The sequence below is a fragment of the Nanorana parkeri genome, unplaced genomic scaffold, assembly GCF_000935625.1.
Source record: "Nanorana parkeri isolate BGI_ZX_2015 unplaced genomic scaffold, ASM93562v1 scaffold282, whole genome shotgun sequence".
Lineage (NCBI taxonomy): Eukaryota > Metazoa > Chordata > Amphibia > Anura > Dicroglossidae > Nanorana > Nanorana parkeri.
Window position 1 is genome coordinate 587,363 of NW_017306550.1, and position 14,191 is coordinate 601,553.

Genomic DNA, 14,191 nt, shown 5'->3' on the forward strand with positions numbered 1-14,191 from the left:
ATTAGAGGGGCGCCTCTGCCTGATCCAGGCCGGATCGCTTACCGAAGCAATCCGGGCTGGCTGGATCAGGCAGACGCGGCCCGGTGATCAGGCATGTTAGTGGGCCGCCCGCGGGGGTCCCCTTGAGGAGCGAGCGGCCGCCCGACTACATTTTACTAGCCTTATCCTCACTCCCCGGGGCTTCCAAGATATGTCTGACGCCAACTTATTCTCCCGTCCCCATGGAAGTTCGGATCTGCCAATCAGTCACATAAACAATGACTCGGGTCTTATCTTATTGCACAGTTGTTCCTGTTAGGGCTGCAACAACTAATCGACATAATCGATTATAATCGATTATTGAAAAAGTTGTCAACTTTTTCAATAATCGATTAATCGGCTTCCGATCAGTTGGCCCTGTTAACGGCTCCACCCACTGTGCGCCGCACACCACAGGTACAATGCTAAATACCACTAGCTATAGAGGACTACAAAACCCAGCAATAGTACATTATACAGCGCAATGCAGAATGCCGCCAGCTATTATGTACTATTGCTGGGATTTGTTGTATTCTGCATTGTGGTGTATAATGTGCTTTTGCTGGGTTTTGTAGTCCTCTATAGCCGTTGCCATTCTGCATGCATTGCTGTATAATTTTACACTTTCCATTTCACTATATTGCACACCACACTATCTTTTTTTTTCTTTTTTACTTCCACCGATCCAAGCTTGCTCCTGTGATGGACTACAACCTCAATACAAACTAGTAGTCCATCACTGGAGCCATTTTTTAAACTTTATTTTATAGTTTATCCGATTAACCGATTAATCGAACTTAATAATCGGCTAACGAATCGATTTTGAAAATAATCGTTAGCTGCAGCTCTAGTTCCTGTGAGCTGAAGTTGGATCTCGGGAAGAAATGCTATAAAAATGTGGCCATTTTGCTATCTGTTGGATTTGTGCAGCTGACAGGAAAGGTAGGTATGGTGTAAAATGGTCTCATAAAAGTGACTTATTCCAAGGCTAAAGAGTAATTAGGCATTGGACTTTAGACATAAACATCTTGCATGGCAAAAGATCTGCTGGTTTATATGCTTTAGGTTTTTTTGCTGGCCTGATATCACTTCAGTAAAAATAACATGTGACATAACATGTGGCATTGTGATAGCTCAGAAAGAATAGTGTGCAAGATGCTCAAAGGCAAATTAACAAAACAGTGGAGTCATCAGATGGAAAACTCTCTCTTTATCTCTCTGTATCTCTATCTCTTTCTCTGTCTCTCTCTCCATCTCTCTCTCTCTACCTCTCTCTCTCTCTCTCTACCTCTCTCTCTCTATCTGTCTTTATCACCCTATCTCCTTGTATCCCTCTCTCTATCTTCCTCTTTCCTTGTATCCCTCTCTCTCTTTATCTCCCTCTCCTTCTCGCCTCTCTCTTATTGTATTTCCCTTTCTTTTTGTATCCCTCTCCCTCTCTCCATCTGTACTCGTATCTCCGTTCGTGTATCTCTCTCTCTCCGTCTCTCCTTGTCTGTCTGTCTGTTTGTCTCTCTCTCTCCTTGTATCTCCCTCTCTTTCTCTTTCCTTCTATCTATCTATCTATCTATCTATTAGATATGTAATGGCTCAAAAAACTCACTTTGCTTTGTTTCGGATCGATTCAATTCTTTTTTTTTTTCTTCTGATTTTGGATCCGAAAATTCAATTTGTTTTGTTATTCAGAATTCAGATCGTTTCACATTTTTTGTTCCAGTTGTCATTTTAGTCCATACTGGTCCTCTTAGTCTGTACTGGTCCTCTAGTCTGTACTGGTCCTCTTAGTCCGTACTGGTCCTCTTAGTCCGTACTGGTCCTCTTAGTCCGTACTGGTCCTCTTAGTCGGTACTGGTCCTCTTAATCGGTACTGGTCCTCTTAGTCGGTACTGGTCTTCTTAGTCTGTACTGGTCATCTTATTCCGTACTGGCAATGTTATTCCGTACTGGTTATTTTAGTCTGTAGTGGTCATCTGAGGGACAGTTTACACCAGAAAGTCCGTGTTCCAGTGCGTTCGGCCTCTGGAATGCACTGGCATACAAGCCGGCCGGCTCCCTGCGTTCAGGGGCAGGATGGGGGTGTGGCGGTGCATTGAAGTTACGCCCCCCAGCCCGCAGTGCGATCACCCACACTCGGAACGCAGGCACATTAGTGCTTGCATTCCAGTCCAGTGCGATCTGCAAAAATACTGCAAGCACTATTCGATCGCACTTTACGATCGCACTGCGGGCGGGGGCCTGGCTGCAAACGCATGTGAATGCGGAGTTTGTGGTGTGAACCGCCCCTCAGTCTGTACTGGTCATCTTAGTCCGTACTGGTCACCTTAGTCCATACTGGTCATCTTAGTTTGTACTGGTCATTTTAGTCTGTGCTGGTCATCTTATTCCGTACTGGTCATCTTAGTCCATACTGGTCATCTTTTTTTGCCTCTTTATGTCCCCCCATCTCTCTCTTTCTTCCTTTCTATCTCTCGCTCTCCCTATCCCCTTCTATCACTCTAACGGAAATGAGTTCAATTGCAGAATTTCAATGGCAACCTTCTTTTAACTTTCTATATAATAAAAGATTAAACCTTAACCTTTCACCCTTAACTTTATCGCCATTCTTATAATGATATCTAAGGGAATGCATAGTAGCCCAGATCTCCTGAGACGATACACCCATACAATGCAAGAGCATCTTTTTTGTGAGATTTGGGTTAATAAGCCTAATTGTAATTCAGTGTTACGGCATGTGTGAGTAGGGCCCTTTGAAAATAAGTAGACCTTTTTTTTTTAGTGCAAGGTCTGTTTTAAGCAATGTTGATTGCTCTACATTTTTCATTTTTCAAACACTGAGTTCATGCTAATGAATTAGGAGGAACAATGTTGCTGGACCTTTCAAGATGGCTGCTGTGCATAGTCTTCCTCCCGAGGCCCCCTTGAGGAGCGAACGGCCGCCCGACTACAAAGCCGAATCTGTTGCGGGTGAACTGGCAGCTGCGGCCATAGCAGAGCCCCATTAACAACCAGGGACCCCCCACACTAGGGTCCAGGCAACCCCCATTAACAACCAGTGAGCCCCCACTGGCCAAAACAGAGCCCACACTAGGGTCCAGGGAGCCCCCACAAACGACCAGGGAGCCCCCACTATTCAACACAGGCTCCCCACTAACCACCAGGGTCCAGAGAGCCCCCACTAACCACCACAGAGCCTTCACTAAACACCAGGGTCCAGGAAGCCCCCACTAACCACCAGGGTCCAACACAGAGCCCCCACTAACCACCAGGGTCCAACACAGAGCCCCCAATAACCACCAGGGTCCAACACAGAGCCCCCACTAACCACCAGGGTCCAGGAAATCCCCACTAACCACCAGGGAGCCCCCCACTAACCACCAGGGAGCCTCCACTGGCCACCACAGAGCCTCCACTAACCACCAGAATCCAGGAAGCCCCCACTAACCACCAGGGTCCAGGAAGCCCCCACTGAGCACCAGGGTCCAACACAGAGCCCCCACTAACCACCAAGGAGCCTCCACTGGTCACCACAGAGCCACCACTAACCACCAGGGAGCCCCCACTAACCACAGTGGAGCCCCCACTAACCACCAGGGAGCCACCACAGAGCCCCCACTAATTATCAGGGAGCCCCCACTAACCACAGTGGAGCCCCCCCCCACTAATTATCAGGGAGCCCCCACTGACCACCACAGATCACGCACTGGCCAGCAGAGAGCCCCACTGGCCACATGACAGTCCACATTGGCCATCTGATTAGGGAGCCGCCTCTGCTACAACCGCACGCACCTGTGAAACTCTCTGGACCCCTGGTGAGAGCTCGCACCGCCCACCTGAGAGCTCACACTGGCCACCTGAGAACCCACACAACCCTCCTGACACCCTGGAGACAACAGGCGGCGAACCCGGAGCAACATAGATTATGTAGTTTTATATTATTCTGTATTACGTATTGCTGGGATTTGTAGTCCTCTATAGCTGTTGGTATTCTTTATTGCTATACAATGTATTTCTGAGATTTATAGTCCTCTATAGCTGATGCCATTCTGCATTGCTGTATAATGTATTGCTGGGAATTGTAGTTCTCTATAGCTGTTGGTATTCTTTATTGCTGTACAATGTATTTCTGAGATTCATAGTCCTCTATAGCTGATGGTATTAATCTGCTTAGCTGTATATTGTGCTGAGATTTGTAGTCCCTGTAGAGCTTGGAGTTAGTGGCAGAAGTACCAGGGTCTCAGCAGTCGTACACGCGCACAGCACTGATGAGGCATCCCTCCATTACCAGTGTGTTTTAACTTTCCTCAACCCATAAATTTCTCTACCGCGTCACTTCCAGGTGTGCATGTCATGAAAACGGTTAATGAAAACATCTGATTCGGATGACGCGGCCCCACTGGCAGTGACACAGTCAAGAAAATATATAGAACACTGACTTTGACACTTTGTCCGGCCCCTCCCACTATCTTCCCACAGCTCACAGTCCAGAAGCATGGACAGCCAGCGGCGGTCTACAGTGGGTGAGAGTGCCTAAGTACCAGACATGGAGCACAGTAAGGCCAGAACCAGGTAGGGAGCCCAGTGGGAGGAGAGCACCATCCGCCAGTTTTATATTATAAGAACTCTATATTATATACAGCCAGGTATGCAGAATTGGATACAGCTGTTCCACACTATACAATAATACACTGTTCTGGAGTCTGGACATGTGATAATCTATTTTCCCCACTAGGGGGATACAAGCCTTAGTTAGCAATGGCATGATAAATATTAATTTCATTATTCAATGTCTTTTTTTTAATATTATAACATTTATAATATTTTAAAAAAGACATTGAATAATGAAATTAATATTTATCATGCCATTGCTAACTAAGGCTTGTATCCCCCTAGTGGTCCATGGGGAACAAAAGTAGCCACCCTCCAGAAGGAAGGACAGTGTCAGCACCAATTCAGAGATGATTTGCATCTTAATCTGCAGCAGCCTACCTTTATGACAAAAATCACAACCCTGTCCTGCCCTGTTCTTGCCACTTTTCTCTACAATAGCTCACTCATCTTGTAGGGGTGCATGTGCCAAGTCACCACTCACAGAATTAGGCCAACCCACTACAACATTGGCAGACAGGAGATACCAGCAGAGTCAGAAGATACAGCCGTGCTCTTGTGCGACTATGGCGTAAATCCAAATCCCTGCAAGACTTTACCTGACATAAATCTGCCCTCCAAAAATAGTCTGCCAGGCTTTACTTGCCGATTGTCATTCAAACTTTCGTTTAACTTAATAAACTCCAATCCTTTGGCCTCCAAGACTCTCTCATGATTTACCTCCTACCTATCTCAGCACACCTTCAGTGTCACCTACAACTTTACCTCCTCTCCCCTTCCTCTTTCAATGGGGGTCCCCCAAGGGTCTGTCCTTGGGCCCCCTTCTATTGTCTTTCTACCTCCTCCCTGGGTCAGTTGATGAACTCCCATGGCTTCCAATACCATCGCAATGCCGATGACACCCAAATCTATCTCTTCACTCCTAGGCTCACCAACTCAGTCTCCTTATGTATCACTAATCTACTCACTGACATATCAATATGGATGTCATACCACTTCCTCAAACTCAATCTGTCCAAAACGGAGCTTATAATATTTACTCCTCTCCATGTCCCCTCCTCTAACTTCTCCATCACAACCAACAGCACAATAATCAACCCCTCCCCTCAAGCCAGGGTGCTCGAAGTAATCCTTGATTCTGAGCTCTGCTTTCAGCCCCTCAGCCACTCGCTATCTACATATTGCCAATTCCTTTCGCTGCTTTTTAGCTCCTTCTTAACAAACGACACCACAAAGCTTCTAATTCACTCCCTTGTAATTCCTCGCCTCAACTACTGTAACTCCCTCCTTGGTGACCTACTACTAAACAGGCTATCCTCCCTTCAACTTATCATGAATGCTGCTGGCAGACTCATCCACCTTACCAACCATTCAGTATCCACCGCCTTTCTCTGCCAATCTCTTCACTGGCTCCCAATTGCCCAATTAATAAAATTAAAAATACTAACAACAACATACAAACCCATCTACAACTCTGGCCTCATCTACATCACCAACCTCATTTCAAAATACCACCCAAACTGTCCACTATGGTCCTCTGAAGACCTTTTGCTCTCCAGCTCTATCAACACCTTCTCCCATGCTCACCTTCTCCAGAGTGTCCCCTATTCTTTGGAACCCCTACCCCAATCTGTCCACTTATCTCCTACTCTGTCCACTTTTAAGCGATCCTGGAAAACTCATCTCTTCAGGGAAGCCTATCCCACCTCAACATAACTATCCTTTTACTTCTTCCACTAACTCAACCAACACAACATTTTTACCTTTTGTATAACTTGTCCCTCCGACTAGATTGTAAGCTCTCACGAGCAGGGCCCTCCTAACTCTATTGTACTGAAATTGAATTGTAACTGTACTTTCTCCCTACATTTTGTAAAGCGTTGCGCAAATTGTTGGCGCTATATAAATCCCGTAGAATAATAACAATAATTTGAGGAGCTACTGCCAAGTGATACACAACTTAGGTACATTGTTGTTAATAGGGAAGGTACTTGAATGCACCCCCTGCTAAGTCACTTAGCAGGGGGTGTGTTGAACCTTTGCAAAGAGACCACTGCTTCCACACAGAGAGCAAGAGTCCTTTTCTATAGCATGCTGGCAGGGGACAAGCTTTTCTACTCAGGCTGTGGTTGCATTTTAATGAACTGTAAAACTTTGCACACTTTTTGTTTTGAATGAATATATTTTACTGATTTAAACGAATGGTTCGATTGGACTTAAAATGTGATTAAAATTTGGCTGTCTGATTTTCACAAATTGTCCGGTGCTGATTATTAAAACGCTGCCATAATTATGTCCTTATGAAATTAAGGAGATGGAAGTGAATATTCAGGGAAAACTTCAGGTTCAAAGGATCAATAAATTAAAGTAGAGAGTTAGATTTATGCACAGGTTATATGCAAATCTGGAACTGTCCAGTTTACTACATCAAATAATGGCTTCATACTTTTCCAGGAGGATTCTACTGTAGCCACCATCACCTTGTGTGATGTGGCTACTAGACATTAAGTGATAGCCAGGGCTGTAGTCAGCTTGGCTGGATAATAGTGGCAGTCATATGGTTAATTCCAGGTGTCTAGCATTGCCTGTAGCCCCCTGGATGGAGGGTGACTCTATCATATTGTGGGACAGCCATAGAGAGGCTCTGTAGTGTATGTACAGTACAGCAGCCAATCACTGGGTTTCTCTCAACCAGTGGTGCATGCTGGGATAGGGTACATATACTGGAGGGATTTGCCATGTGCTCAGACTAACCTTGACCAGCCATGGATTAAGGCTGGATGCTGTCCAGCCAACCCCCAGGCTAGGCCTGAGGCCTGGGGGTGAGCATGGGCTGGTGTGAGGGAAATGTTTCCCTGGGGCCACCAACATGGAGGAGGCCTGTGTTGCTGTCAGAGGAAGATACCCAGGACCGAGGATGGTTCTTGAAGTTTCCTGGAACCTAAAGGACGTCAGGAGCACGACCGGTGTCTCTTCTGTTGAGGATCTGTGTTCATCCTTGCTCATCCACTCATTCAAGTGGATCCACACTGATGTGATAACCAGGTCTGGTGAGTCTGGAACTTGTGTCTGTTACACCCTGGAAGCTTAGAATCCCTATACCCTCTCTCCCCAGTGAAGATGTTCAATAAATGTTATTCAGCATTATACTACTGGAGTGGACATCAGCTTTTGTGGGCACTAGAAGAAGGGTGGTTAATGCTAGTGGGTGGGCAGCTGAAGATCATACCCTAGGCAGACTAGAGATGAATCGGGCATATTCCTGTGGCTCCTTCTGGAGTAGCGCTACACTACCTAATGTAAAAAAAATGAATAACCAGCAAAGATGATCTTTATGACCCTGGGGAGACATAAAGGACACAAACTACTACTGCAGAGTCTTGCAACTGGAAACTCTATGAGTTATTAAAAAGAGGATGATTCAGCTGAGAAGATCCAACCAAAAACTGAAACGTTTTGGGTGGAGCTGACCTCTAAATGCCACCATTATTTCAATGTCTTTTCACTTTATTTATCCTTTAATGCAGATATGGACACAAAACACCCATATTTCCTCATATGCTACATGTGAGCTGGCATTCCAAGCTGCAGAACAAACCTCAGTATAAGTGAGATGGTGCAATGGGTTTCAAGTAGAACGCTTATAATTATAATCTCTATGAATGAACTTAAACACTGATACTTTGACTTCACAGCAATACATTTCTTAGTCAAGTATCAGGAATATGAGGGAACTGGTGTGCAGGAGCATTAAGACGGTAAAATGCAATGTAGCTGCACACATTGGGGTTGATTTACTAAACGCAAATAGGCTGTTCACTCTGCAAGGGATGTTCCCTTAACTTGCAAAGAATACCCAATTACCTGCAAGAAAAATGAACATGCTCAAACCCTGTAGGCATAGGCATGCGCAGCCTATTGCATTACAGTGTGTATGCAAAAGTACAAACACAGACACACACACACACACATTGATATACACACATACATAGACCCAAGGCATCCCAAATTCGCTACATGTCAATTTATTTTCTGAATATACAGAAGAAACAGCCAGGAGAGAGAGCGAGGAGAGAGACAGCCAGGAGAGAGAGAGAGGAGAGACACAGCCAGGAGAAACAGAGGAGGGAGACAGCCATGAGAGACAGTTAGGAGAGAGAGAGTGAGGAGAGAGAGAGCAAGAAGAGCCACAGCCATGAGTGAGAGCGAGGAGATAGAGTGAGGAGAGAGAGTGAGGAGAGAGAGCGAGGAGAGAGAGCCAGGGAAGAGAGTGAGAAGAGAGTGCAGTCAGGAGAGAGAGCGAAGAGAGACAGCCAGAAGAGAGTGAGGAGAGATAGCCAGGAGAGAGTGAGAAAAGACAGCCAGGGGAGAGAGTGAGAAGAGACAGCCAGGGGAGATAGCGAGAAGAGAGACAGCCGGGAGAGAGTACGAGGAGACAGCTGGGAGAGAGTACGAGGAGACAGCCAGCAGAGAGAGCAAGGAGAGAGAGCCAGAAGAGCAAGGGGAGACAGCCAGAAGAGAGAGTGAGGAGAGACAGCCAGAAGAGAGAGAGGAAAGACAGCCAGGAGGTAGAGAGAGGAGAGCGACCACCAGGAGAGAGGAGAGAGACAGCCAAGAGAGAGAGCAAAGAGAGAGACAGCCAGGGGAGAGAGGGAGGAGAGAGACAGCTAGGAGAGAGAGCAAGGAGAGAGAAAGCCAGGAGAGAGAGCAAGGAGAGAGATAGCCAGGAGAGAGAGTGAGGAAAGAGACATCCACGGGAGAGCGAAAGAGGAGAGAGACAGCCAAGAGAAAGTGAGGAGAGAGAGCGAGGAGAAGGAGCGAGCAGAGAGACAGCCAGGAGAGAGCGAGGAAAGAGGCATCCAGGACAGAGAGCGAGGAGAGAGGCAGCCAAAAGAGAGTGAGGAGAGAGGCAGCCAAGAGAGAGTGAGGAGAGAGAGTGAGGAGAGAGAGTGAGGAGAGAGAGCAAGGAGAGAGAGCAAGGAGAGAGACAGCCAGGAGAGAGAGCAAGGAGAGAGAGCAAGGAGAGAGACAGCTAGGAGAAAGAGCGAGGAGAGAGACAGCCAGGAGGGAGCGAGGAGAGAGACAGCCAGGAGAGAGAGCGAGGAGAGACAGCCAGGAGAGAGAGTGAGGAGAGACAGCCAGGAGAGAGAGCGAGGAGAGACAGCCAAGAGAAAGATTGAGGAGAGACAGCCAGGGGAGAGCAAAGAAAGACAGTCACGAGAGAGAGAGAAGATCGAGGAGAGAGAGGAGAGATAGTCTGACCACAGACATCCCCCTCCCTCGCCACAGCCTCAGCACAGACACACACCCTCCCCCGACACTGCCTTACCACAGACACCCCCTCCCCGCCATAGCCTGACCAAAGACAGCCCTTCCCCCAGCTGACCACACTCCACAAGCTGACCAGACACCCCCTCACCACAGCCTGACTACACATACACTTCCCTGCCATAGACTAACCAACGCCCCATTCCCTACCACATTGTGACCACGGACACCCCCTCCCCGCCTTAGCCTGACCACAGACACCCCTTCCCCCACAATCTGCAAGCTGACCAGACACCCCCTCACCACAGCCTGACCACACATACACTTCCCTGCCATAGACTAACCATTGAACCATTGTCCACCTCCCTACCACAGGGTGACCACAGACAACCCCTCCCTACCACAGGGTGACCACAGACACCCCCTCCCTACCACATTGTGACCACAGACACCCTCTCCTACCACAGGGTGACCACAGACACCACAATGCCAGCCTGAAAATGAAAGAGAGAAGCTGATTGGTTGCTGTGCACAGCTGCTCCAGATTTTGTCTGCTCCAGTTTTGATAAATTACCTTCTATGTGTTTTGTAGCATGTGCGACAATGCTCAACATAAAGAATTCTATTATTTTTAGTGGTGTCTGTTCACATTCGAACATTGGATCACTTGTTGCTGGGCAAAGTACATGAGCTTTTTTCAGGCAGAATCGTGCGTTTTTGGCTCTATAGACTTCAAGGGGAGTGTGATTTCATGTCTAACAGGTCTTCTCCTTCTGGTAACTACCTTTTCATTGGGTAAAATAAAAATGCTCAAGCCCAAGGAGCACACCAAAATAAGAGCAAAAACGCTTATGCTCCAGGGCTACTGTGGCTATCTACATTAGTTTGCCCATCAGAATACTTACTGGCCACCACACCATGCTACGTCCAGCCAGGAAGAAGCCTCCTACAGTGCCACGGCTTGTCCTTACCATAGCCTGTAATATAAAATCAGAGTTTTAGTGGTTTTAGGATGTTAACCACCTAGTTTATCATTTATACAGTAAGTAGTATCACATATATCTAGATTTAACTAGAAATTCGACTAGAATTTCATAGGGGCATATTTATTATATAATTTATTTATTATATAATTGGTGTAAAAGTCCCTTCAGGACATGCGCTATGATAATAAAGTACATATGCCATTTGTTTATCAGATCATGTAGCACGCATTTGGATTTCCTGTGCTTTAAAGTTGCCTGATGTGTCTTTTGACTTTGACAATCACATAATGATCTGTTATTGATTTCTATGGAGGACCGGTTACATTCTATCCTACTTCTTCCTCTTCACACACATATGCTGGACATCCAACAACCTAGACATGCCCTCTCCGCCATTCACCAAAGGCAGGCATATATAGGTAGCTGTATCAGGCAGGTGAATGTGCATAGATTTGCCTGCTGGGTTTAAATTAATCACAAAGTGTGTTTCTCTGTAGATTTCTACTATATAGTATATATTCTTTCTATTTGCCTGATATAAAAAAAGACAACTAGACCAAAAAGGCTGCTTGAATTTCTGCAGATTGTGTGGACCTTTCAGTATAGGGACCATTTGTAAATCATATGGTTTAAAGGCAAAATCCACCTTTTAGAAAAAAATAATAAATGCACAATACTTTGAAAGTATTTTATTGCATTGGAGCCAATAAAGTATTGCAAAGGCGATCAGTGGATGGCGGGTGCTCAGGATCCTGCAGATTCTCCCTCCCGTCCGTGGCCGTACCTTGGTACGGACATTCAGTAACATGAACGGGTGGAAGAACGAATGGACCACAAGTGCGTCGACATCACTTCAAAAAACAACACCAGCCTGCAGGGAGAACAACCCAGCAATTCAGGTAAGTAGGGGGGATGCGGAGTGGTGGGGGGGATGTTGGGGTGGTGATGTGACCATGTTTGATGTTACACCCTGAATATGGGTGTAATATGAAACATAGTCAGAAAAGTAAACTTAGCCTTTAAATTTTCATTTAGGCTCCATTCACATTTCTGCGATGTGGGAACGTGTGTGTTCCTGCACGCGATTCCGCATCACCCAAGATTGCATGTTACACTTTCAGCTGCCCTGCAGCGTCATAATTGTTTAGTACCTAACCATCACATTTACGTTGCACTGCCCCACCAAGCATGGTAACTTATTGCAATGAGTTGTGGTACGATGCAATTGTAAAAAAGGGTCATGCGCTTCTTTAAAGTGTTACTAAATTTAGGAGTTTAATTTTAAAAATTCAAGTACCCCAACTATTAACAAAAATGTATCTTATTTGTGTATCACTCAGCTGTAGGTCCTCAAATCATCTCTGAAATGGGGCTGACACTGTCCTTCCTTCCGGAGGGTGGATACTTATGTTCCCCATGGTCCCTGTGTGTGTTATAAAGTTCGATCGCTCCAATCTCGCTCCTGTAATGGACTACAGTCTCACGTTTAGTTTACTAATTTGTAGTGAGATTGTAGTCCATTATGGGAGCAATCTTGGAGCGGTGACTACTTTACAACACACACAGGGACCATGGGGAACAAAGGTAGCCACCCTCCAGAAGGAAGGACAGTGTCAGCACCAATTCAGAAATGATTTGATGACCTACAGCTGAGTGATGTACAGGTAAGGTACATTTTTGTTAATAGTAGAGGTACTTGAATGCATTTTTAAGATTTAACTCCTGAGTTTAGTGTGTCAGCTCTTTTCTGTGATTTTGATGTGGTAGGCACCCCATTCAAATAAATGGGCTACCCTACAGAAATCACCCTGCAGCGCACCTGCGATGTCACATGGTGGATATGTGAACAGAGTCTTATTGTCTTAAATATTCTGTATATTAATATAGTTGGAATGATTTTCTCACTATGTGCTTCCTCATTCTTTTTGTACGTTATAACATCAAGTCGAAGCCATGAATCAATACATAAACTGCTCTTTTCTATGTAGGTCCAGTACCTAATTTATGTGCTGTGATCATTTCCTTTAGTATAATAAATGGACAAATTATGAACATTTTAAAAACTTGCTAAAAGTATGATAGTTTTATATGTAGCCAGAATGACAGCATTTCATTGAGGAAAAAGTTGTGACTTTGTATTGCTAAGATTGCATCATACATATGGTGTAAACAGTCAAGATATTTTCCATGGTGGCTGCCAAAGCTATTTTATATCAGACAATTCATTTTGCTATGGATATAGTGCCCCTTTCACATTAAAGATTTAAATCAACATAATGAACAATATAGATAAATACAGTTTTGACACCAATTAAATAATAGGCTCAATTCACTAAGCTATAATGATCATGGTTGGGCAAAACATTCTTTATTTGCAGAAAGAGTCTAATATCTCTATGGAGGTATTCTGGCGTATTGATTAAGACAGTGCAAAGAACAGTGATCTGTATTACTGGTAGCCCAAACAATATCCATTTTACATTTCAGTGGTTCAGCCTAGTGGAGATACTGAAGTAGATTTGCTGGCTGCTATAGGTTTCTGTGATTTTTCTATTAGTGTACATAAAAGTCACTTCTGCAGGGACTGATCACAGAGCAAGTTTAGTCCTGCATGTTACATCTATGGATATTCTGGAAGTGAAAAATTATTTAGAGAATGGTAGGGTCTATTTATATATATATGTATAGATATATATACGTATATATATTATTTAAAGGCTTAATTGCAGCATATATTGTGTATGTCTATTCTATTCTTTTCATGACATGGATCTGACAGTATTAATACCCATAAACATGCTCAGTATCAATCCCCAAACTAATACAGCACTTACCCATATTCCCACAGCCAGTACCACTACAAAATAGATGACAATGACGGAGATATCAGCTGGGTTATTAATAGGAATGGTGTCCTTAGAGGGAGCAGAGGTACTAGTTGGTGTGATATCCATCTTGTCTTCTCCAGTCCGAGAAAGACTGTACTCATGTGTCAATCGGTCCCTCTGTCTCTTCTCTCAGGTGTATGACTTGGATATAGGGTTAATAATAAACCCAACCCACAGAGGTTCACCGCCCCTTACCTTGCCATCAATGCATAACCTGCCCCTGATTTACTTTCCCAAACTCAGACAGCTTATCAGTGTCACAACCATCATCTGTACTTCGACATTCCATGATAAGTCTGTCAGAGATGAGGAGTTACCTGGGCTAAGCTAAGAAGGATTGTTTGTAATCAGAAAAGAAAAAGAAAAGTGGGTGTGTGCCAGGTGATGCCAACATAGCAATGCCACTTTTGTGTCTTACAAGCTTAA

At 45.0% G+C, this 14,191-nt stretch overlaps 1 protein-coding gene across 2 annotated transcripts in view; it reads right to left on the reverse strand.

Annotated features, from left to right (window-relative positions):
- The window catches only part of SLC5A1 (solute carrier family 5 member 1), a 61,559-nt gene that overhangs the window by 42,059 nt on the left and 5,309 nt on the right, over window positions 1–14,191 (reverse strand). For both annotated transcript variants that reach the window (XM_018557414.1, XM_018557413.1), the window contains exons 2-3: window positions 13,712–13,856; window positions 10,797–10,868 (exon numbers count right to left, since the gene is read on the reverse strand). In XM_018557414.1, coding sequence (XP_018412916.1) covers window positions 10,797–10,868; window positions 13,712–13,831 — 192 coding nt within the window. In that variant the 5' untranslated portion in view covers window positions 13,832–13,856. The remainder of the gene's footprint in view (window positions 1–10,796; window positions 10,869–13,711; window positions 13,857–14,191) is intronic.